Source organism: Malaclemys terrapin, chromosome 5 (assembly GCF_027887155.1).
Source record: "Malaclemys terrapin pileata isolate rMalTer1 chromosome 5, rMalTer1.hap1, whole genome shotgun sequence".
NCBI lineage: Eukaryota > Metazoa > Chordata > Testudines > Emydidae > Malaclemys > Malaclemys terrapin.
This window is the reverse complement of record NC_071509.1, coordinates 129,747,671-129,773,992: the sequence shown is the minus strand read 5'-3', so window position 1 is coordinate 129,773,992 and position 26,322 is coordinate 129,747,671. Positions and strand designations below refer to the sequence as shown.

Here is a 26,322-nt window from a genome sequence, read left to right as displayed (position 1 = left end):
CCCCATATGCTCCACTTTGAGCATATAAACAGTAGGAAATAAAGCTCCAAAAAGTGTCAAACAATAGTACCACAGCTGCTGGGCTCTTCTATAGACTCCCATGCTCTCAGCAGATGCTGCATCTCTGGAGGAAAACGCTGACTTGTGACAGCTGCAGCTCAGGGGAAGATAGGGATCTAACGTCTAGTCTACACACAGATTTTTGTAGAACTGTGTTGGTTAGAGGGTGCGATTTTCACTCTAGTGTAGATGGCAATAAGCTAAACCAGCATAAGTACCTTTATATCAGTATAACTGGGTCCATTCTAGGATGGTGTGTACCAATTTCACTATATGGGGATGTTTAAAGCGGCATAACTTACGTGTGTGGACAAGTCCAAGCTGCATTTCCTTCTTTTCTTTTTGAGTGCTTGCTCATGTCCATTCCATATTAGGTGTGTGTGCTTGGCACCAGTGCCAGAAGTTTTTCCCTCAGCAGTACCCTTAGGGGGTGCCAGAGCCCATCCCCTGGAGTTGCGCCCGCATAGCGCGGTATAAGGGGTGTAGCCGGCTCCCCCCACCCTCATTTCCTTCTTGCCACCAGTGACGGTGCTGGAACATCTGCTGCTTCGGCTAGCGTTGTTTCCTTTTCTGTTCTTGTGAACTTTGAAAACCTGTAGTATAGTTGTATATAGTTAGTGGTTTCTTAGTTACCCTTAGTGGTAGTTCTCAACTTTTTGTGAGTCCCAAACGGGACCCCAGGCTTTACGCCCTGCAAATGGCTGATGCCCATCAGCGATCCACATACCAGCTGTCTAAGGTGCTTAGGCGAAGGGCACAGCAATGACAAGTGCCATATCTGCAAGTCCTTCAAACCTAGGACGAAGAAGGAGTTCAATATCCATCTGAAAGTGCTCCTAATGGAGTTGGCACTCACTCTGGCAATGGAGCAGCGGGTCGACTCTGCACCGAGCACCACGGCCTTCGTGTGCAGTGCTCCGTCGGTGCCATCCATGAACCGGCACCGATCCCACTCCACGGCTCTGGGGAAGAAGCCGAAAAAGACCAGGAGGGGAAGATCTCCTTCCCCCCGTAAGGGACAGGAGAGGGCTGGGGGGTGAGTCACAACCCGTGCTAGGCAGCTCAACACCCCCTTCGGGAAGTCGGGCCCCAGCTCAAGTCAAGCATTGCAGCTTGACCCATGCTTCGCCTGTGACCCTGGATAGCGGTGCAGGCTCTGGCCAGCTTCAGGTGCTGTCAACATCTGAAGCTCTTCAAGTGGCTCAGGAGATTCTCACGTTCCCGGTGCCGCCCACATTGGCTCCCGTGGTACCTCGGTCTTTGGGAAAACCCGCGTTGGGACCTATGCGTGTGTCCCAGCCTCAGCATTACCGATCCACGTCGAGAGGGACATCCTGCCAGTGTTCACCCACCCGAAGCCGTCATGCCTCAGGACTGGAGAGGCAGGCTCAGCAGAGCCCTCTTTGGTCACCACACCGGGGCACTGATCAAGAGACTAGAGGTGTACCTCGCCAGTAGATTGGTGCAGACCCTCTGAGGCATGCGCCACCCGACAAGAGCTCTGGGACCGGCCCCGACCGTCTCCCAGGGCCTGGGACTGATCCTGGGACCGATCGGACACCAGAGACCGCCGATCACTGGGCCATCATCGCCTGTCTCCAAGAAGGAGATCGCCCTTTTGGCAGTTAATCACAAGGAGAGGCAAGGACAACCTGGGGCCAACCCCAAAAATAAAAACTCAAGGAGGCTTGATCTCATTGGACATAAGGTTTATTCGTCTTCCAGCCTTCAGCTGAGAGTGGCCAACCACCAACCCGTCTTTGGCCGATATGACTTTAATATGTGGCAAGCCATGGCCAAGTTTGAAGGGTCACTTCCCAAGGCTTCCAAGGAGTTCCGAGTGATCCTCAATGAGGGCACAACTGCAGCCAGGGCAACCCTCCAGGCAGGCTCCGGACGCCAGAGCTCCGGACGCTGCTGCCCACACCATGGCTTCCGCTATCTCAATGTGGTGAGTTTCTTGGCTGCTCCTCTCTGGGTTGTCCACCAAGGCCCAGCAGTCCTTGAAGGATCTGCCCTTCGATGGCAGGACCCTATTTACGGAGCAAACAGTCAGCAAGTTGCATGGCCTCAAGGACTCCCGCACCAACCTGAAAACTCTGGGTCTCTACGTCCCAGCCCCGGCGCATAAGCGGTTCAAACTGCAGCAGCCTCAGGGCCAGGGGAGCCAGCCCCGGCAGGGCCAGCCCCATAAACAAGCCAAAGGTAACAACCACCGCCCAAGCCACTTGCCTCTACCCTCGGCACAGTCGGGGTCTACCCATAATAAGCAGGGGGCCAAACAGTTGTTTTGAGGGTGTGCCTGAGGGCAACCCACCAGATTATTCCCTGGATTCATCTTTCCCAGTGTTCTTCAACTGCCTTTCCCCTTTCCTCCTGGCTGGGTCCTCAGCACAGTGGAAGGGGGGTTATACCCTCCAGTTCCTTTCTCCCCTGCCCCCTTCTCATCCGCCTTCCCCATTCCTCTTCAGGGACCCCTCTCACGAGAGTCTCTTTGCGCAGGAGATAAAGGGGTTGCTACAGCTGGGTGCGGTGGAAGATGTTCCTCTCGAGTACAGGAACAAGGGGTTCTATTCCCAGTACTTTTTAATCCCAAAGGTCCAGGGCGGTCTGCGGGCCATCCTGGACCTGCCAGACCTCAACAAGTATCTACAGAAGCTAAAGTTCCACATGGTCTCTCTGGTTTTATTAGCTCCTCCCTGGATCCGAGAGACTGATATGCTGCCCCCGACTTGAAGGACACATACTTCCACATAGCGATCTTTCGAGGACACAGACACTTCCTCTGGTTTATGGTGGGGCCCCACTACTACCAGTTTATGGTCCTCCTGTTCAGCCTGGCAACAGCACCGAGAGTGTTTACCAAATGCCTGTCGGTGGTGGCAGCTTACCGCAGGCGCCGGGGTATCCAGATCCACCCGTAACTCAATGACTGGCTCGTCAAGGGCGGCTCCAGATCTCAAGTCCAAAGGGATGTTGCGGTGCTTCAAGCACTGTGCCACTCTCTGGGCCTATTGGTGAACAACAAAAAGTCAGTGTTAGTGCCAGTGCAGAGGATAAAGTTCATCGGAGTGGTCCTTGACTCGACCTGCGCCAGAGCATTCCTGCCGCTGGAAAGATTCCATGCGATGGCAAACCTCATTGTGGAAATCTCAGCGTTCCCTCTGCCTACAGCCAGGGTCTGCCTGTGCCTGCTGGGCTACATGACAGCATGCACTTACGTGGTCCACCATGCCAGACTCCGGATGCAGCCCCTGCAACAATGGCTGGTGACGGTCTATTCCCAGTCCTGAGACTCCCTGGAGAAGATTGTTACCATTCTCCAGGCGATACTTACCTTGCTGGGATGGTGGACCGCTGGACAGTCCTGGAAGGGGTTCCATTCGACAACCACCCTCACTCCATCAAGTTGGCGTCAGACACCTTGGACCTTGGACCCCAAGTAGACCTGTTCACTACCAGACAGAACAGGAAATGCCACCGGTTTTGTTCTCGACCGGATCTTAGCAAGGACTCCCTCTCCGATATCTTCCTCCTGTTGTGGTCAGGGAGCTCTGTGATAAATGGGGGGGAGGAAGGGGTAGCTCCCTTTGATGGACAGCCAGTTAGCTGTAAAATACCTCTTGGTAGCTGTTCTCTACTTGCTTTACCTGTAAAGGGTTAAAAAGTCCCTCAGGTAAAGAAAAGAAAGTGGGCACCTGACCAAAAGAGCCAATGGGAAGGTAGAACCTTTTAAAATTGGGAAGAAACTTTCCCTTTGTCTACTGTTCTCTGGGCTGCAGGGACACGGAGCAGCAATGCTATAAGCAGAAATGGTGTGTAAGGTTTGAACCAGGTATGAACAAATTATTTTCCATACCTAGCAGGACTCACTGGGATAGGGAATGTTTAGGTAGACGCGATCAGGTTTATTTTTTTATTTTGGCTTGTGGATCTCCTCTGTGCTAACTCCAGATGCTTTTGTTTGCTTGTAATCTTTAAGTTGAACCTCCAAAAAAGCTATTTTTGGAATTTATCTAGCAAAAGCCTAAGTTCCAAATGTATTTTCTTTCTTTTTGTTTTTAATAAAATTTACTTTTTTTAACAGGATTGGATTTTTGGTGTCCTAAGAGGTTTGTGCCTATGTTGTTTAATTAGCTGGTGGCAACCGCTAATTTCCTTTGTTTTCTTTCTCAGCTCTTCCCCCGGGGGGGGGGGGGTGAAAGGGCTTCAGGGTACCCTACAGGGAGGAATACCCAAGTGCTCCTTCCTGGGCTTAAGGGGGTTTTTTTTTTGCATTTGGGTGGTAGCCGCGTTTACCAAGCCAAGGTCAGAGAAAAGCTGCAACCTTGGGAGTTGAATACAAGCCTGGAGTGGCAAGTATTAATTTTTAGAATGCTTGCGGGCCCCCACTTTCTGCACTCGAAGTGCCAGAGTGGGGATTCAGCCCTGACATATGCCTTCCCTCCAAGTCCACTCATCAGCAGGGCCCTGGCAAAGATCAAGAGAGACCAGGCACAGGTTATCATGATTGCCCATGATCTCCTACCCATCTCCAGGGGTACTGCTTTGGAGTCACCTAATATGGAACGGACATGAGCAAGCACTTGAAGAAGAAAAGACAGTTACCTTTTCCATAACTGGTGTTCTTCGAGATGTGTTGCTCATGTCCATTCCATGACCTGCCCTCCTTCCCCACTGTCGGAGTTTCCAGCAAGAAGGAACTGAGGGTGGGGGGAGCTGGTGGCGCCCTTTATACGACACCATGCGGGCGCCAATCCAGGTAGTGCCAGAGCCAGTCCCCTATGGATACTCCTGAGGGAAAAACTTCCGGCACTGGTGCATGTGATGAGCACACACACCTAATATGGAATGGATATGAGCACCACATCTCAAAAAACACCAGTTACGGAAAAGGTAACTGTTTTTTTTTTTCTCCTCCCAAATTTAGATTTTTGATCCCAATTGCCTTCCAGCAGACAAACCGCCCAGTTCCTGTCGTGTACTCTCTGAACACAGAGTTTCAGCTCTGTAACAATGAGAAAGTATTTTTGATGGATCCCACTAAATCTGAAATGTCTTTGGCAGAAATGGATTACAAAGGAGCTTTTTCAAAGGGTAAGACCTTTTCCTTCGCCTTGTTAATTTACTTTAACTAAAGGGTCTGTGCTGCATCTATTATTGTGTAAGAGAAATGATGTGATATCGGAGATTCGTCTTGCCTATGTGAGCATGCTATGTTACAGAATCATGCTACAACCCTGTCAGACCATGACTATAACTGTTGTATAATACAGTCATACCACAATATGGCACCATCTACATAGGCAACTCTAAACCCTGTCATAATACTATTCCCCAGCCTGGTTGATTTGGCTGTGTAGGTAGTCTCTTTAGTCTTTCTGAATTGCTCCTCTTCCTCCCATGAATATAAATATGACTATTATTCTCTCAACCTTCTCAGGTCAAATCCTATATGGCCGTGTGCTTTGGAATCCTGAACAAAATCTAAATGCTGCTTACAAACTGCAGCTGGAAAAAGTCTATCTCTGTACTGGCAAGGATGGTTATGTGCCTTTCTTTGACCCTACTGGAACAATCTATAATGAGGGGCCACAGTATGGCTGTATTCAACCCAACAAGCACTTAAAACACAGATTTCTGCTACTGGTAGGTTGTACACTGGACAAAATTGTGACATGGAATTGTGGCAGCTGTGGAGTTGTGGGTAGTTATGTCAGGGCAGATTCTGGAACCATCTCTTTGCTAAACTGTGTGACAAACCGTGACAGGAACACTTTGTATTTCCAATACTGCCTTTGGTCTGATAAAATTCCATGGAGAGCCAGTGAAGTTGAGCAAATCTCAAAGACACAGTTCACATCACAAAATTACTGACTGGAGATGGAGACGAAACTACGTTCTAACCCAGGTCAGGGGTGAAGCACGTTGAGGCCCATTCCAGATGAGGAAAATGAGCCATTTGGCAAGCACAATAGCTAACACATCTTAAATAGCATGTTTTAAACTGCACCTCATTTAGACAAGGGCAATGACATTGAAACACACTTTAGCTTGTCGTGGGTAACACTACGGTCCCTGTGTTTAGCTAACGTGTTCGTGAAATGGCACCACGTTTTCCTAGCGTAGACAGGCCCTGACTGGAAGCTTGCCCAGCTGTTGGCCACACGGTGCACGTTCTGTATATAAAACAACCTCATGTTCCAGGGTTGATCCAGCATCTTTCATGAGCATTAAATTTGCTTTCTCTTCTTCACAGACACCCTGTAACTTTTAAACCCAGGCTGTTTATTTGATCCATAGCTCACATTTTTTAGTCCGCTCAATCACTCTCCTCAGGCCTTGTCTACACCAGGCTTTTTTGTCTCCAAGTTTGCAACATGGTTCCCAGTGCAGGTAGACAGACAATAGCAGCGTGACCGTGGCAGATCAGGCTAGCCACCCGAGCATGTACCCAGGGATCAGGCAGGTTTGCACTAGGGTGGTTAGCCTGAGCTGCACACTTCAGTTTTCAGCATGCTAGCTAAAGGGATCCCCTGGAGGCAGCCTTACACCTGTGTGCCTCAGTGCCAGCACTTGGGGAAGCCTCCCTTGCCTGGATACAAGGCCTTTCAGGCTCTTTTATGCCACTCTAGCCCCTTTATGCGGCATAAGTGGGCTGGAGCAGGGGTGAGGTTCTCACCTGTAGTGTCGACACACCTTGAGTTCTGTGTGCTTTCACTGAAATATTTGCCTATGATGCTGTCTGTATCCCACTTTTTCTTATATGTTCCTAATGCAAGTAGCATCTTACTGCACAGCTATGTGAAAGGCAGGAGGGTGGGGGTTTTATAGCATATTAAATATAAGTCCAAATCCTGTGGACCTTACCCATCGTTTCCTCACTCCTTATTCAGACACCTTCCCATTGGTCTGAGGACTAGGAAAAATGGAGGGAAATCCTTGTGATTTGGATCTCATTTTTAATGTAGGAAGGGTTATACAAATATATGTGTAACAACAGCCCCCTCAGCATATAGGACATTTCCTCATCAATTTAACAAAAATCCTCTTTCATTGTATGAAATAGTGACTAGTGCACATCACATGTTTAACTGTAAGTGCAGACTTTGAGTTTAACATTTCCCAGGGGCCTGGATGGCAGCCATGCGACCGTTCAGCAGCATAATAAAAGGTACCCTTAGTATTCGGAGTAAATTTTCATGCATCTATATATTAGGCTGGTTACACTCAGCACTGGGGTGTTTAGTTTAATAAACCTAATCTAGGGATGATTACAAACAAAATATCAAATGCTGTAAATCAAATTACAATTATAATTACACCTCTACCCTGATATAACATGAATTCGGCTATAACGCGGTAAAGCAGTGCTCCGGGGGGGCGGGGCTGCGCACTCCGGCGGATCAAAGCAAGTTCGATATAACGCGGTTTCACTATAACGCGGTAAGATTTTTTGGCCCCAAGGACAGCGTTATATCGGTGTATTTCCTATGCTGTGAAATGCACTGTATTAAAAAGTATTCTTTCCTAAGTTCTAGGAGTTGGCACTTTGCACAACCACTTGCTTGGGCTTGGGACTTGGATTTGACTTTTGGCTGAGAGATGTGGGGCATTATTCTTGGACCTGGATTCTTGCTTCCCCTCAGAGAGATCGGCAGAGGTGACATGCTTAGCCCCAGGTGGCTGATGTATTGAGCCCCAGACACACACCCGCATGGATCTCAACGCTGTATTAGGGCCTCAGTGTTCATTTTTATGTTTGATTGAGCACCGCTTGATGATGTCCTTTTTAGTGAAGTCCTCCCGAGTCTAGTTCAGCAGGGAATTGTTGGCTGTGGTTTGGTCTTTGCAGGAAGAAGGGAAGCTGAAGTAAGAAACTGGGAGAGTAGCAGGACTCTAACAGGAGCACAGAAGTTTCTCTCTCTGGGGAAAATAACGGCAACTGGATAATTTATGAAAAAAACTGGTTAAAATTTCTCTTGGGGAAAAAATGAAAGGAAAAAATTAGGAATAGGGACACTTGTGTCTTTGGATTAGCACCAGGAGTTAAGGAAGGAGTGTGTTTTAAGGAAGTTTTTGACTCGAGAGGATGGCCTTTAGATGCACAAGAAGAGAGTGGGAGAGGGCCGTGCTGGGTCAGCATGGAAGGAGGCACAAAGACATGAGTGAGAGATGCTCTTCTTGTGTCCTTTTGCTGCTTCCTAGAACACATTAACCAAAAAGTCAACTTTGACAAATCTCAGTTGTCATGTAGCTGTTGGTTGCCAGTTTGTTACTAATGTATGTGTCACCCATAGTGTGTGGTCCCATTTCTTCAGTACATATTGCTTTCTGTGAATTCCAGGACCGAAACCAACCTGAAGTAACTGATAAGTACTTCCACGATGTACCTTTTGATGCCCACTTTGTCTCTGAATTGTCTGATTTCCACTTGGTGAGCAGCATGCCAGGAGTGGATGGATTTACTATGAAAGTGGATGCTCTCTACAAGGTGTGTTGCATGAGAAGCACAGTACCACAAAACAAACTTTGTTATACAGACAGTCCAAGATACTTTGTGCTTTACAGACTCTAGGCCTGACCCTGCATGTATACAAGTCCAACACACACTAGAGCAAGCCTTGCAGTGTTATCTAATTTTCTGTGGACAAAGGCAGCACATATTTCCTAGTGCCAGAAACACTCTTCAACAATTTAGGGCCCTAATTCTGTCCTGGGATCCACTAGCACAAGTCTCTGTATCCATGCAGAGTTTCATTGAACCCAGCTCATATTCACTTCCTTTAATGCTAATCTTCAGGTAGGAAGTGGATTCCAGAATTCCAACCCAGGGCCTTCATGTTCAGTCTGTGAATGTGCTGAGTCCCTTTAACTGATCCTGAAGTCAGTAGGAATTTAGAGTACTTAGCAGTTCTCCTTGGATCAAACCACTCAGTTACAAAGGTAGAATTCCTAGAAGGTGGGTGCTGTCCCTGTTACCCAGCAAGATACAACTTAAGGAGCAAGTCTAGAATATAGGTGAGACCTACATTGTCAACAGCTACATGAAGGAAGCTATCTATCAGTGGGTTTTTCAGGAGCTGTATGTTAATCAATTTGAAGGTTCCTATTGACTCCAGTGCCCACTGATTCAGCTCCTTAGTCAGCACATGATCACACCTTTGCCATGGTGGGCTCTCGGACAAGGAACTTGCCCTTCCCTGAGATCCATCTCAGCTCACTCTAAAATCATCATATCATAGAACCATAGACTAAGGTCAGAAGGGACCATTATGATCATCTAGTCTGACCTCCTGCACAACGCAGGCCATAGAATCTCACCCACCCACTCCTGTATCAAACCTATGTCTGAGCCACTGAAGTCCTCAAATCGTGGTTTAAAGACTTCAAGGTGCAGAGAATCTTCCAGCAAGTGACCCATGCCCCACGCTGCAGAGAAAGGCGAACAACCCCCAGGGCCTCTGCCAATCATATGTTGGAACAAGAGGCATTAGATGGGAGAATTTTATAAATATGTATTATCTTCCCCTCCCCTACACTTTTCCCACATTTTCCCATTGAATTCAATTTGGATTTAGGGCTCCCCAGCACTCTTCAGGATCAGACCTTAAATTAGACAATGAATACTGTTCAGCACATAAACTGGAGATCAGAAATTCAGTTCAGCTCCCCACCAACTCCCAGAATGGATTTATTTGTTTGACCTTTCCTAAGACAGTGCTGTATTTCGTTTTTAAAATAGATTTGTAATTAAATATTTGTAATGACAGTTAGTTCTCCAAGCCATTCAGCAAAGAGTCGCTTTTAAAATAGTTATGATTTATGAATAATTTATTAGTATTATCATCATAGTTATCAGAGCTGGTCCAAAACAGTAAACAAGTTCATAAAAACAATTTTACTGTTCTTTCAAAAAAAATGTGAAATGTTGATTAATTTTTTTCAAAAATCAAAAACTGTCAAACTTTCAGATGCTAAAAATGGAAAAAAATGATGAATTTTTGGGGGTCAGACAAATAATGTTGACACAAAACGTCTTTAAAAAAGGAAATTTTAAAAAAATCCAACCAGCTATGTATTATTATTATTTCTAGAACTGGACAGAACATTTAAAAATGATCAACACTGAAACAAAATCTTGACAATATTCTGGGCAATATTTGCCCCCATTGTTTGGTCAGCTCAAATTGTTAATATATCGCTGTTGGTCACCAAACTATGGGATAGCGTGATGGCTTCCATCGTGGTCAATGCATGGAGAACTGAATGGGCACTTCCAGAGCTAACGCTACAGCTTGAGTTAAAGCTCCCCGAGGACTGTAGGGTGACCAGACAGCAAGTGTGAAAAAATCGAGACAGGGGATGGGGGGTAATAGGTGCCTATGTAAGAAAAAGCTCCAAAAATCAGGACTGTCCCTATAAAATTGGGACATCTGGTCACCCTAGAGGACTGTAACAGACCCATATCATCTGTGAATCAGGCACAGACAGGCACCTATAACATGCACTTGTCCCTGGCTTATAGAGTAGCACTTTGCCCATTTCCATCTGCTTTGAACAGAATTTTAGCATCACTTTAGCTAAAGGCCCAGAGTAAAGTCTCTTGTGTGTACGTTCTGTCATAAAGGTGGAAGCTGGACACCAGTGGTACCTTCAGGTGATCTATATAATTGGCCCAGAAACCATTGCAGGCCCCCGTGTTCAACGGTCTCTCACTCACCACCTGAAACGCAGCCGCAGGGACCTGGTGGACAACAACGGCAGACTGATTCTGGATGACTCGTTGATCTATGACAATGAAGGCGACCAAATCAAGAATGGCACCAACATGAAATCGCTGAGCCTGGAGGTTCAGGAAGCAGTAGCGGCTGCTTCCTTATCACAAACAGGGGCTTCCATAGGAAGTGCATTTGCTGCCATCATGCTGCTGCTGCTTGTGCTCCTGTTAGTTTGCTTCATAACCAGGAAATGTCGAAAGCAGAAGAAGAAGAAAAAGCCTGCCAAAGATATCATGGAGGAATATCCTCTCAACACCAAGGTAGAAGTACCCAAGAAAAACACAGAAAGGGCAGAGAAGAACGTAAACAGACAATACTGCACTGTGAGGAATATCAATATATTAAGTGACAATGAGGGTGCCTACAAGGTCAAAGGTGCTAAGGTCAAACAAGTGAACTTAGAGGTCAAAGTTCACAACAATTTACATGATGGAACAGAAGTTTGAGAGTGCACATTTTTTTGTAAAAGCTTTTTATAAATTGTAAAAAAAAATAAAAAATTTACTGGTATTTTTATAATCTGGTGGAAAAGGGAAGAATATAGCTTTGAGTGGTGGACAGCAATGCATCCTCCCATGCTTCAACTCACAACTGAGCTACCTCATTCAAAGCAGGATTGTGTGACACACCCAGGGCAGAAAACATTGAAACTTTCATGTGGTATCTCTACCAACACTCAGTTCTATTTTACGCTGTACCACTTTCATAGCAGCATTCCTGGCAGCCAAATATTTACGTAAGCTCTACAGTGATTCTAATAAGAACAGTTCATTCTAATGGGGTTTAATAATGCTGAAAGATCAACAGGCAGTGCAGTATCCTTAGATCAGACACAGTGTTTAGCAAAGATCCTTAGAAGAGCTGGAATCTATTCAATTCCACTCTATATTGCTTTCCTTTGCTCTTCCTTTTTGCTGGAAGACATCATGCAGAACATGACAGTTTTGGTCAAGCATACAGCCACACACAGCCAGTTCTGAAACTAATGCCAGTATCTTCTCAATGGATGATCTGCATGGGAGTGAAATGCTCATCAAGAAAGTCACCCCAGGCAGAGGGCCCACACACAGCAGCGGGTATCACTTAAGCCCCATGTTAAAGGGGAATTAAGTTGTGCCCAGGACCTTCTGCATTGGAGTGATTGTCACTCACAAATGAGTGTGAATCTTCTATTGTTCTCTGTCCTGGAGATTTAGGTTGAAATCCTGGTCCCATTGAAGTCAATGGCAAAACTCCCATTGACTTCACTCTGACTCTTTGAACCACCAGTCCCACCACGTATCCTTCCAACTCAGTGAAGTTTGGAACCCAAAATCATCTCTGTTTGGTCTCCCAGTCAGTAGCAGCAGCAGATTTCTCTGCTATGTTATAAGATTGAAATATCTTTCACTGAGAACACTCCACAAAGTCAATGCAAAGAACTACTTGGAGCCGTCTGGATGAGGGGGTGTCAACTTGGGGGTTGCAGACAGTTGGTTGTGGGTCACAGTATTGTTAAATGGGATGGAATCCTAGCTAAATCCCAGCTATATGGGAGGAGAGTCCTAGTATTGAAAAGAGTGAGAACCATTGATAAGGATAAGCAGTTGAAATGTTCTAACTTTTGCTTACAATGATCTGAGCACTTTTGTACTGTAGTGTTACATTTTCATGGTGCTGTACAGACATTAATGAACCTCTTAGCATTATTCCAAACTGATATTTGATTTTGATGAGATACCAAACCTTTTCTCCCCTGACCCTCAATCACATACAGTACAAATGGAACAGTTGCTCTACTGCATGATGCACTACAAAATAGTGTGCACAAGCACGCCATGCCTGTTATTTATTAAACAATATTGCCTTATCTGCACTGATTTCTGAACTCATCAGTAACCTTTACACTCCTGGGTGCACTGTAAACTGCATGAAGTCTGGAACACATTCTCATCCCCCAGGCTTTGAATTCCAGCTTTGTGCAAACTGGAAATAAAGCAGCTGGTATTCTCTATTGCCTGCACATTTTAGGGTTTTAGGTTTCCCACATCATTACAAAACCCACAGAACAACATGTGTCTTAGTTTTTAAGACCGTTCTCTTCATTTTAAAATATATTATTTTTTTAAAATGGAGGGACAAAAAAAATCCAAAACTTGTTCTGACTGCAGTAGAGCAACTGCAACTCTGGTGTCTAATGATTCCATTTACCCTTTATAGTAAGGTTCCATTTATACATAGTTTACAAATCAATAAATGTTTTAGTAAATAATAATAATGGAGGTCAGTTTCATTATCCCTTTTTATAGATGGGGAAATTGAGGCACGGAGAAGAGAACTGACTTGCCCAACATGCCCCGGCAGAGCCAGGAATAGTCTCCTGAGTTTCAGGGGACAGACAGTTCACTAGCCACTAGGCTACAATGGTTAATCAATTGTTATAGAGGCCAAGAGTTTGTTTATAATCATTTGACACATTCTACTGATGTGCTGATAAACATCTGTATCTTATGGCTGTAACAGGCTTATAACCTCGCTGCTCATGTATTAACCCTTTCCAAACTGTTTATAAATGGAACATCACTAAGAAGTGTGACTGTGATTCCTTTAGCTGTGTCCCCCATCTCTATTATATTTCCTGAGGTGGCACCATTTCAGGTTTGTTTCTGGTAGCTCAGGCACTTGGTTTACCACTACATACTCATACCAGGGTCACACAGACATACCTAAACAAGCAATATTTTGGGTTGTCAAAGATTTGATATTACTTTTCTGGGTCTATTAGGCATTTGGCCAGAGGGTATTTGTTTGTTTGTTTTCCCACAGATTCAACAGCAACTGGAGAATATGTGTAAATATAACATGTAATGTGCACTTTCTGAGTGAAGGTGAGATCTGATTATTCAGCTTAAATATTTACAGGGGAGGGTCTGTTCTCCCTGTGATGCATGCAGACTGCTCCCATTGGTGATTGTTTTAGACTGTAAGATCTGCATGGCAAGGACTGTCTGCTTTGTGTCGTGAACAGCACAGAGTTGCTCAGTGCCTAGCACCAGATCTATCCTAGTGTTAAATGGGAGTTTTATGCATATGTTTATGGAAGCTGAGAGGTTGAAAGCGGCAGTAGAGCCAGCTGATTTCACACAACACTGTGTAATAATAGAGCCTGGCATCCCTCCTGTGTAATGTTCACAAAATAAATACAGGAACTACCCCCAGCAGATTAATTATGACAACCTCACAATAGTGACTTGACTATGGAAAATTAAAATGCCTGCAAAATTTGGGGTGTTCCTTCATCTCACTTTGATTGTCAATATCCGATCTGTTAGACATACACTTAAAATGAAAGTGTTTAAGCTTTGGATTTGTGACTTAATCATTTTATTCACAATTGTCAGCCGTGTTTTATATATGTTGATTAAAGAACATGGGTGGTATTACATTTCATTCAGATATGTAGCACCCACATAGTCTCAGCTTCTGCAGTTTGCTTGTTAATGCGTTATAAATCCTATTGTACTTTTTAAAGTGTTGAAATTAGTACAAATAAAACCTTGGAAGTTCATTTTCTCTTGTGTATTATGGTGCTGTATAAATAAAAACAGAGCCAAGGTGCAATGTTACAGTTTTTCATATTTGTACAACTGTTTTAACCAGACGACACGGGGGACGTTATATATTTTTGCTCCTGAGAAATAATAATGTTGAGACAGGCTTACGTATGACTGCATTTTTCTGACCTTGTGTGTGCATATGTTTTGATATCCTTCACTTATTTTACTGTACATTGCAGCCCCCCGTGAAGATCGGCTGATATGATCTGAATATATCATTTTTGGTGCTGTCAACCTGTTTTCTTGAATCTCATTATAATTTATGTATTTTGAATATCACTCTATTTGTTATGGAGTTAATGTTTTTTTTCCATGCAGTACAACATGTCACAATACAATTTTTTTTTTTTGCTAATAAACAACATTTTGGTTACTTTGTGATACAAGCTTTCAATTTATTTAATTCTTCATGACACACATGAAGCACCCGAATCACTCTGGAGTCAGTGCTTTGAAGAAAGATGTCTTAGAGTTGGACACAAACAGTGTTATCCAAAAGTTCAGTTATACCCTAATTATTTCCCATTAAATTAGCAATCAGGTTATGGTTGTTCAACATTAAATTAAAAATAATTACCTCATATCTAGCTAAACTCCAAAGGCTATCAGTGTCTCCTCCGTCATTTTACAAGAACTATTTAGAAACAGACTTCAGGAATTTAGGTGGGGTTACTCACCTCCACAGATTACTACTTCCTCGTCCCAATCTGTGAATCCCAGACAAGAGACTGATTCCTGGACAAGTCCCACTATGTCTTACTTTCTTTTTCATTTAAAATTCTTCTCAAAATTTTGTTTCTTTTTTAATATTGAAATCTGGGATTTTTTCCTTCCAACATCCTTTCTTTCTTCTCTTATCTATATTTTTATAGACTTTAAGGTCAAAAGGGATCATCATCATAATCTGACTACTCTCACATTGCAGGCCACAGAACCTCACCCACTCACTCCTGTGATAGACCCCTAACCTCTGGCTGAGTTACTGAAGTCCTCAAATCATAGTTTAAAGACTTCAAGTTACAGAGAATCCATCATTTACACTAGTTTAAACCTGCAAGTGACCCATGCCCCATGCTGCAGAGGAAGGCGAAAAACCCTCAGGGTCTCTGCCAATCTGACCCAGGGGAAAATTCCTTCCCGACCCCAAGTCCCACCAGCCAGACACCTGGGAAAAAATGCTCTGTAGTAAATCAGAGTCCTCCCTATCTAGTGTCCCATCACTTTTCTTTCCATTTTCTTCTTTCCACAGAAAAACTATGACTGCCACTTAAAATTCCAGCCATTACACATATCATTTATCACCATTTCCTGAAAAAAAGCTAAATGCCACAAGTTGGGTGTAACAGGGAAATCTCAATCCTCCTCATTGAAATTTGAATGATTCTCCTAAGGGCTTGTCTACAGTACCGTGTGGGGTTGATCTAAGATACGCAACTTCAGCTACGTGAATAGCATAGCTGAAGTCGACGTACTTAGATCTACTTACTGTGGTGTCTTCACTGCGGTAAGTCGACAGCTGATGCTCTCCCATTGACTCCACTTGCTCTCCTCGTTCTGGTGGAGTACCAGAGTCGACGGGCGAGCACTCATCAGTTGATGAGTTGTTCTCCAACTGGTTTTTGAATGTTATAATTCTTGACGTCTGATTTGTGTCCATTTATTCTTTTATGTAGAGACTGTCCGGTACATTATACATTGGCCAAACCGGACAGTCTCTACGTAAAAGAATAAATGGACACAAATCAGACGTCAAGAATTATAACATTCAAAACCCAGTTGGAGAACACTTCCATCTCCCTGGCCACTCGATTACAGATCTAAAAGTCACAATATTACAACAAAAAAACTTCAAAAACAGACTCTGAAGAAACTGCTGAATTGGAATTAATTTGCAAATTGGATACCATTAAATTAGGCTTGAATAAAGACTGGGAATGGATGGGCCATTACACAAAGTAAAACTATTTCCCCATGCTTATTTCCCGCCCCCCTACAGTTCCTCATATCTCCTTGTCAATTGCTGGAAATGGGCCATTTTCATTACCACTACAAACAGTTCTTTTTCTCTCCTGCTGATAAAAGCTCACCTTAACTGATCACTCTCCTTATAGTGTGTATGGTAACACACATTGTTTCATGTTCTCTGTGTACATATACATCTTCCTACTGTATTTTCCACTACCTGCATCTGATGAAGTGGGCTGTAGCCCACGAAAGCTTATGCTCAAATAAATTTGTTAGTCTCTAAAGTGCCACAAGTACTCCTATTCTTTTCACAAATAACAATTCTCCTCCTAAACAAGAGAGTGTAGATCAAAAGTTGTGCTACTTTTTTCTCTTAAATTTCTTAGAATTTTTAAAAATTTTACTACTATTCCTTCTCTCGGTAGGTTTTCCTTTTTTCATATTTGGCTTTCCTTTTATCCATTCTTTTTCTTTCCTTCTTGCTTCCTCTTCAGTCTCTCTTTCTTTTGATTCCATTGACTTACAAAATATGGCCACTGGTGTCATTGCCTGGCAAGTCACTCCACACCAGATACCGAACCAAACCATCTCACCTCTGCAGGGATGCTGAACTCCGCAAGTTGGAGCAAACGGAGGAATTCACTCATCCTTTTGAACTGACTAGCTCACCTAGGAAAGTAAAGAAGCTTGACAAACATTAAAATTCCCAGTGCAAACTGCAATAATCTCTATCAGATCCCTTCAACTGGTCTCTAGCAGTTTCAACTCTTCTTTCTTTCATTTCATTTAATTGCTGTATTGCTTCAGAATTAGATCCATCAGACACTTTCCTCCACTGCCAAACTTAGTATTGAACTGAAACTTGTAATAGCCGTTTGGAAAGTGCTAAATGAAATTTTCACTTGGATGATGTGGCCTCCCATCTTCCCTTCCAGCTGCCCCAATCCTTTCCTGGTGATTGATCCAACTGCACCCACCACACAAGAAATCACTTATTCAGAAGAGCCAGATTTTCATCACAACTTGTCATAAGTAACGACAGAAGCAAAGCAGTTGTATCACTATATGTGTGATGAATATGCACGTGCTGTGTCCAAACTAAACTATCTTGCTCGCTCTCTCATCCAATATCCAAATATTTATTTCACTGTCAGAAACACAAGACCCCTCATAATAAATCTGATTAAACAAATGTCAAATCGGGTGACGTCCCTATGGAGGGAGGAACAGACACAGTCACCTGCCAAGCTTCGTGTTTTAATCTGGAAAGCCTCCCTTTGACTCCTGTGTGGGAAACGTACCCTATTTCATTCTTAACTGGCCTCTGAGTTTTGCCAGGTGTCCTTCATAGGACCAGCCACTGTCTCCTGACACAGACCTAATTGTTAAATCATGATTTTCCATCCAGGCACAACAGAGTAAACACAAATTATTATTTTACAAAATATGGCCTGGACACTGTACAGCCAAAAATGCATCTGCAGAACCTTTTAAAGAATCGGGTCTCTTTCAGGTGTTTCAAATTGGATGCCCAAACACTCACACACCCAGAATCACCAGTTTCTTCTGAAAATTTTGGTCAATATATTTTGAGAACTTTATCTTTCATAACATTCCCTCTGCCAATCCCCAGTATAAGAGGTTAGTAAGCATTAACAATCCGAGGAGAGAAAAAGACCGCAGAAGGTATCACCTCAGAAGTGAATCTTTGATCTTCTGAGCAGGGACTATAGCAAGTCTGAATTTCTCAGGTGCAAAGTGAGTTAATCCTATCCTAAAGTGCACACAAGCAAACCCTCACAACAGTGCTTGAAGCCACCAGTCCCCATAACCCATAGGAAAAATTTCATCAAATGGCTGCTTCAACACCTCACAGCTAGCATTGCCTTCCAAAGATTAAATCTCTCTTGAAGCAGACAAACAAGAGCCCATCTGGAATCCAAAAAAGCCTCTAAAAATGTCAGAAGCTGAGCAGGATTCAGAACTGACTTTTCTGCTTTCACCCCCAACACCAAATCACTGAAGACCGCGTGCAATATTTTCAAGGTGTCAAGCACAGTTTGATCAGATCATATTCTTTCAAGCAAGCCTTTGTTTAAAGGTACATCTGTAAAGTCTAACAATGAAAGTGTGCGGCCACCACTGTCAGACACGTAGTGAACCTCCTTGACAATCTCAGCAACCCAGAATGGTGCACATTGTACTGTCTTAGCTAGACCTGACCCTGCAGTATTTCCTGTGCGTTTTGATTATCAAGATGTGGAATTATGCATAGCAAAGATTAACAGATGAACAAAGGACACCAGGGTCTCGAGTGGTTTCAAACTCTACAAAGCTCCAGAATCTAAAAGGGAAGTTAGGATAGGGTGATGGAAAAAAATGCAACCCCGTCTTTAGGGACAGATGGCAGTGAAACAAAGTGAGCCCATCTCTCTCTCTCAGGTTCCAGATACTCTACATTAATAGAGAGGGCGACTCTTTTCTTTTCCCTTTGTTCAGGAATGTCAACTCACGCAGGAGGCTTGGTTTGAACTGAGGAATAAAAAGGTATGTTCCCCTAAAACTGGGTCATCTGACTCAGCTTATTCGTGAAAAGCTCTCCGATACTCTGAAAACTGAATCATCTGGTGATGTAGAAGATGAAGAAAAGACTTCTGGAGACTGTTCCTCCTGTGAATGCCATTGTTCCTCCCTCAGCAAATGAATTCTGTGGAATCCTTACGAAGGGCAGAAGTTTCATTCTCTATCCTTCAACAGGCTCACACTCAGTGACCATCCATTCCTCCAACAATTTCCAAAAGGAAAACATCACCCATGGAAGAAGAGGCCAAAAAATCATTGCCCAAGAGGGTCAAAAATACAAAGATCTGTCAACCAGCTATAACTTATCTATCTCTCCATTTTTCTACTTTCCTAACTGCTTACATTGTGCTCATCACCATATTAGCTTACCACTTCTGGTATTAAAATTATTTAAATAGTGCTGTCGATGAGCTATAAGATCTCAAATATACTCAGTCTCCGACTTTTCCTGGTTCACTGATCTGCAGGGTTCAAAATGCTATGGTAATACCACTTGACACAAACAATGGTATCAGAAAGATTGTTACACACCATATGCATAGTGAATGGGCAGTTTCAGTGTCCAAGCCAAGTTATTTCTTCCCCTGCTCCAGTTATACCTTGCTTGCTTTCTTCCAAGTCCAATATCTCTGCAAAATATTATTTCAGAACCAGAAATTCAAGTACCTAAATGATTAAACAGAAGCCAAATGGGCAGCAGATATCAACAGTCAGGGGCTGATTGAAAGCCCACTGAAGTCTATGACAAAAATTTCTTGGAAAGAAATTCATTTCCCAAAGTTACTGGTCAGTGCCGCCACTGTCAAGACATGAATAAAGGTGACTATTTAAGAGGTTATTGGATTATACTTCTGTCACTTGGGACCCATAACCTGGATGTCATCTTCAATTCTAGGTATCCAGACATCCAGAGTATGTCTAAATGTTGCAGATTTTTTTTTTTTTTTTTGCAGAACACCTCTAAGACATGGCCTTTTCTATCCATCCACACAGCTAAAACTTATCCAGGCTCTCATCCCCTCATGACTTGATTACTGCAACATCCTTTTCTCTGGCATGGTGGGATGATCTCCTGGGGTACCCAGAATTGTGAGTTACTGTGTTACCGCTCTCAGCCTCAGCAAGTGAGAGCTTTGCCACTGCTAAGCTACAAGTCAGTTCCCTGACACACCTACTTGTCCAAACCTCGCGTAGCAGGTAACAATTAGTAAATCCTAAATTCCTCAGAGAAATCTTTCTGCCATGCACAGCTCCTTCTTACTGTAACAGTCACAAAACCTTATCAGATCTGTTGAAGAGACAGTACACAGCAGCTTATTACCTTACCTGGGGTTAACAAACACTCTATCTCAATCAAAGCACTGAGTTGGTTATAGTAAAAGTAAATTTCATTAAAAAGACATAGGTTTAAGTGATATCAAGCATAAGGAAGAATGATAGAAATGGGTACAAGCCAACAAAAATAAGAATGTTTCTAAGACTTCAGTATAACTTTGTCCTTTGTTCAAAGATGTTTTTCTTACCATTTGTCCAACATGGCTGACCAGTTTTTAGCCAGGATCCTTCACAGAGCTCAAAGTCCTTGGTTTCTTTGTTTCCTCATGTGAAGGATAACTTAGGAGTTGGCGCCTCCTTTCATGATAGCCCAGTAAACCTTTGAATTGTATTCTCTTGAAGGGTATCCCCATATAAAGTTCCTTTCCCCTGCCGGGTGTAGACACCTTGCTGGTTCCTCCCCCGCTGATTATTTTTACAATGCTAATGATCTGTTCCTGCAACCTCTGATACAAATGAATAGCCCATTGAACTTATCCACACATGGTCTGAGATGTTGGCCTCTTTTCTTTGTCTGGAGAAAACTTATTTATTAATTCCCTCTAATCTGTCTGGTTCAAATACATTTTAGTCACGTATTTACAGCACATCTGTGAAGTTCTTTGTGGTTAACTTTACATGCATCACATAAGAATATTAATGATTAGTGCGTTATTAGTTTTCCAGTGAGATGTTACATGCCACTTTTTGGGTATATATCATGACAACAGTGCACCATCTGGCACTGGGGTACTCTTAAGATCACACCTTGACAAAGAGAAGCTTGCCTGCTCATATTTACTCAGATTGCTGCCGCAAAGATCATTTTTGTAGCCCATCACTTTGATCATGTCCTCTCTCTCTGTGTTCCTCTTCTGTCTGCCCCTTCTCTATTGCATCAACTATCTGCTGCCTATTTTCATTTTCAAGCTCCTTTGTGGCCTATTCCCACCTTTCCTATCATCTCTCATTCACTATCAAAATGCTGACTCCAGCCTCCATCACCCACCTGTCACATTTTCAAACAAGCACCTTTATACTTTCTCCCATGCAACCCCTCACGCTTGGGAGGAGCTCCCCATAAACATCCACAAAGATACTTCATTATCTTCCTTCAAATCCCTCCTTAAACACTCCTTTGCTCTAATGTCTACAAAAAACTTGACAAGAGTTAAGTTGCTGGTGCCCTGATACCACTGCCTATCAGGTGGGAAAAGGGCATTTTTTTTTATTCCAATAGAAAAATCCCGACCAGCTCTAATCATAGGTACTTATATGGCCCCCATTACCATGGTATCTGAACGCCTCGCAATCTTTAGTGTATTTATCCTCACAACACCCCTGTGAGGTAGGGAAGTGCTATAGGGAACCAAGGTACAAAGATAAGTGGTCCCACAGGAAGTCTGTGGCAGAACATGGAGTCCCAGGTTAGCACCCTAATTATAGGATCATCCTTCCTCAACTGTACATAATTCAAGCCCTCAATGTGCTTTTCTTCCTTTCAGGTCTCCTAAGCTACAGCCAGCGCGTTCTCTCAGAGACCATCGCTCTGGTTGTGTTGCCTTAATCTACCCACACAGTCAACAGCCCCCTTGAGTTTAGGTTGCCACATACACCTTCCTGGCACATACAATGTTGCCCGCCCATTTCCCCACAAAGTCATTATTATCCATCCAGTGGCCTCTGTTCGGGTCCAGTCCAGTCTGACACTTCTGGGCAGAGTGTCGCTGGTCCAGCCAGTATGCTGTTCTGGCTGCCTCTAAAATGCGAGACAGTTGTTGGATGGCAGCTGATACTAGTGAGGCAGGAAAAGTCTCCCCTGTCCTGAAGGGATAACAGGTCCCGTGCCCTAGAGCAGGGAGTGTGAAACCTGGTGATGCTGGATTTGTCAGGACATAGGCAATGCCCAGCATCCCCCTCAGTGCTATGAAACTCCCGGTCAGTTTGGGAGAGGCAATGGGACTCTAGGTCTCCCCTCTCTGTCCTGTACTGCCCAACTGTCACTCCCAACTGTCATGGAATCTTAAGATACCTGTCAGATGGAATGTTTGTATCCAAACAGCAAGGTTAAGGCCCTGTTGGTGGTCTTTCCCCTTAGTCACCCCATGGGGCCGGCTCCACCATTTTGCCGTCCAAGCGGCAAAAAAACAAAAAACCGTGATCGGCAGCACTTCGGCCGGAGCTCTACCGCCACTGCTTCATCCTTCGGCAGCAATTCAGCGGCAGGCCCTTCCCTCTAAGAGGCATTGAGGGACCCGCCGCTGAATTGCTACTGAAGAGCTGGATGTGCCGCCCCTTTCCGTTAGCTGCCCCAAGCACCTGCTTGCTGCGCTGGTACCTGGAGCCGGCCCTGTCACCCCATGGGTCATCTGGGGCCAGTGCCAAGCAGGGGGCAAAAGGGAAGGGAAGTACCATCATTGAGGCCCGAATCACTCTCTTCCACTGAAATGCTCATTAAGGGAGATGGGGCAGTAAATACCATCAGAGAGAGGACAGACATTTTGCCTCTCCCCCAACCATGGACCATCCAGAGTTCTATCCCAGAACTCATGTATCCTGTGGGATCAGTGGGAGACTAGGAGTATGGGTTATTCATAGTGTGTCACAAGGCCAGCACCAGGAACTCCTGCCCTCCCATGGCTCCCTGACAATGTAGCTGTGTTGTCAGGTCTTTCCTTAGCCATTGTTGTCTAGAAGCCCACTGTGGGTAAAGTGGTTTTCCTAGCACAAAGGGAGCTATATAAGAGAAAATGCTGTCCTAATATGCATGTCCACAAGTCTGGGGCTAGTGGGAAGTGTGTATGTCCCATTCGGGTAGCGTATGTCCCCTTTTCACATTAGCTCATCCTCACCCTGGCCACAGTTTGCTAATCCTGGGCCCTCTGTTGGGTCCAACACAAGGGGGCAAAGTGCTGCAGAGGCAGCTGACCCCTTTCCCACAGCAAGGGGGACTCTCCATACAGCTAACATTGGCTGCCTGATCTGGTTCCTGGAAGGACCCGCATACCCCATGGATAAATAAAGTCTTGCTGGCATTTGATTTCATACTAGGGGCCTTGTCTCTGTCCCAGCCCAGCCCTCACTAACCCTCACTGGTGACTGTCCAGAATATTTTCCTCTGGGCTCCCAACTAGAGGACGCTAAAGTTGGTTGCTTTTATTCACAGTCCCTTATTTCCCTTTTTTAATTCAAAGGCACACACATTTTTGAAATATTCAGTGTAAGTTTACAATTTTAGAAAGCTCCCCAAAACAAATTAAGTTGATAAGCTATATAGTCATGGCTTTAAACATACAATGTTATGAGTTGCAGGAGAGAATCCAATCCCAAATGGTGGGATTGCCTCTGAATTTGATTAAGCAAAAGATTTGAGGACATATAAGTGACAAAATACTTCTTAAGACACCCCAGGTGACATGCTCCTGCCACCGCTGCACCCTTCTTAAATAGCTGGGATATGCCACTCCCGAAACCAAAGCTTTATAGCTGCAGAATATTCTGCCACACATCACCCACACACCCCGCCTTCTAATCTGCAAATGGTGCTTGCATTACCTAGTGGGCTGTGACTGGCCAGGGTGACAAAAGACTTCTTAGCCCAGTCGCTGCCAACTGTTGCAGCCACCCTTCCACACTGCACTTTCTTTGTGAGTGATCACACCATGAACCTCCACAGAGCAACCAAACCCCAACATTTCAGTCAATTTGTTGCCAGTGCAGCTGTGGGGTTTTCAGGGCTATTCTATTCACAAATGCAGAAGAGAGAGAAAATCTGCCATGGCTTTAGGTCATCTAAAGGGGGGGGGGGTGAAAATGACTCAGTTCAACACATCTGTGTTCAATTTTTGTTAGAAAGGTTAAAAATATATTTAAGTTCAGCTTCATCCCTTTGCCCAGGGACTGCAAGAAGGAGAGAGCAGGTGTCCTAAGACTGGAGGTGGCTGGAAAGAAGCAGCCCTGGGGGCAAGGGCAAGAGACAGGAACGGGAACTGCTGGGATGGGGTGGAGCAGTGGGGAGGGTTTTCCACCTACCCTGGCTGGGCAGGTGGAGCCTGCGCTGGGGGCGGGTCAGGGCGCTGTCCACTCCTCTCTCTCCTGCTCCGGGCGCTGTTTGCAGCTGCTCTCGCCGCGGGTGGTTTGCGGGGACTTCCAGGTACGTATCTCCGGGGAGCTGAGCCCGCCTCGGGCTGCCCCAGGGGCCGCTCGCCTTTCCCGCTGTGTCAGGCGCTGCCGAAGATTGGGGTGGGGGGAGCGACTGCACTTTCCCTGCAGAGCTGCCCCAGGCCCCATAGCCGCTGCTCGGTTCCTGCTGAGTGGGGGGAGTTTCTGGGTCTCCGCCCCTGTCCCGTCCCAGTCCGCCTGCACCAGCGGGTGAGAGTGAAATCTGTGCCGGGGGGCAGCCGATGAGCCCCCCCCCCCCCCCGAACTTCGGAAGTGTTTGGGGGAAAGCCAAGCCACACCCCTGTTTTACAGAGCCCGAGATTTGACCCCACTGCTGGCCTAAATTAAACCTTATTCACCAGGTGTAGGTGTTTGTGTACTACGTGTCCTTAACCCTCTCTTGGATAGTCTTCAGGGCGTCTCAGATCTGTTAGCCTCTTCCCTTCTGGGCCACATACCTTCTCATTGGCAAGGGAATGGCAGCTCAGAAATTGTGTACATGGAACAATGTTAAGGGAGTGTTTTAATATGTATTTTAGCTTTTTTAATATGACCAGGGAGCTGGAAACAAGGAGGAACAGCTAGTGTTTTGTGATCAACCAATTGGTCATAGATTACGACCAAGTGTTCTGTAAATTTAGGCCCCAAGCCCACAAGCAGCTTTGGAACCGCTGGACTATTCAGTTTCATTTTCAGGGCTAGCTTGCGCAGCCTTGGTGTGTGGGACTTGCAAACACTGAAAGAGAAATACTTCCTGAATGCATTTGTAGTAACAGTAAATTTTATTTTTTTTAAATCCAGTTTTTAAAATAAAACCTACATTGAGGAAACAAGCTGCCTGACAGTGCTCTTTTAAAGAAACTGCTTAAAAACAGGATTTCGCATAGTGGAGGTGATCCTTCATGTGGGATTCACTGAATTTAACTGATCGCGTTTGTCATTTTGGTTTTCTGATGCTTGATAGTAGTTCAGCTAAGTAGACAAATGTGTGACAGGGGATGGATCACTTGATGATTACCTGTTCTGTTCATTCCCTCTGGGGCACCTGGTGTTGGCCACTGTCGGCAGACAGGATACTGGGCTAGATGGACCTTTGGTCTGACCCAGTATGGCCGTTCTTATGACCAAAAGGGTCCCAGGATTCCAGCCAGTAGATAGACAAGGCTAAAATCCACTGGCTTTGATAAAAATACAAAATAAAAATATGCAGTCTTAAGTAAATATAGACCAGATTTATTTATAAGAAACTTCAACTTCATATCGTTAAACTACGAAATTAAGTCCTAAAAATCTCAAACTTCTTCTTGGGGTGATGCAGAATCTTGGAGGAACCTAGAAATGCCCAAAGAAAAGGTGAAAAGGTTGTTATGCTCTCCTGTGTGTGAATGGAATTTTACTGTAGGATGAAATAAGTGTGGTGAAAGAAACGGATATGTTTCAGCATTAGTCATGTGTGTCTGAAGCAATATAAACAAACCAATGAACAAATTCAAAATTCCTATTAGAGTGAGGAACCAGTTAACTTAGGACTGAGTCCTGCAATCTTTACTCATGAGTAATTCTCCTGTAAGAAGTGCCATTGAAATCAATGGGGTTGTTCAGAAAGGTAAAGCTGTAAGGGTTAAGGACCCAAGATGTGTAACTCATTTCAAAAGATAGTCCACGTCCTGTCATAAAATGTTCCTGCCAATGGAGGTTACAGATTGTTTTGATTCAGACCACCAGGATTCAGTTAAGCCACTTTGAATCTAATTCAGCAAAGAAAACTCAATTTGCAGGAGGAGGTGAAATCAGAGTTAATAAACCTGGCTGTCCCAGTCAGGGTAGAAGATGGTGGACAAGTGCACAAACCAGATCTGATA

The 26,322-nt window shown here is 44.5% G+C and overlaps 2 protein-coding genes and 1 long non-coding RNA gene across 4 annotated transcripts in view; 2 read left to right on the top strand and 1 right to left on the bottom strand.

The window, feature by feature from the left end:
* Nucleotides 1-14,810, top strand: part of FRAS1 (Fraser extracellular matrix complex subunit 1) — a 292,619-nt gene extending 277,809 nt beyond the window's left edge. For both annotated transcript variants that reach the window (XM_054031084.1, XM_054031085.1), the window contains 4 exons: nt 4,991-5,157; nt 5,504-5,709; nt 8,408-8,554; nt 10,691-14,810. In XM_054031084.1, coding sequence (XP_053887059.1) covers nt 4,991-5,157; nt 5,504-5,709; nt 8,408-8,554; nt 10,691-11,287 — 1,117 coding nt within the window. In that variant the 3' untranslated portion in view covers nt 11,288-14,810. The remainder of the gene's footprint in view (nt 1-4,990; nt 5,158-5,503; nt 5,710-8,407; nt 8,555-10,690) is intronic.
* LOC128838691 (uncharacterized) lies at nt 1,771-24,439 on the bottom strand. The gene is made up of 3 exons (XR_008445236.1): nt 24,332-24,439; nt 2,952-3,071; nt 1,771-2,093 (listed from the first exon to the last, which is right to left on the bottom strand). It is a non-coding gene; the product is annotated as an uncharacterized LOC128838691 (long non-coding RNA).
* Nucleotides 24,375-26,322, top strand: part of ANXA3 (annexin A3) — a 37,027-nt gene continuing 35,079 nt past the window's right edge. Inside the window, exon 1 of the mRNA XM_054031088.1 lies at nt 24,375-24,452. The gene's annotated coding sequence lies outside the window, so the exon portion shown is untranslated. The remainder of the gene's footprint in view (nt 24,453-26,322) is intronic.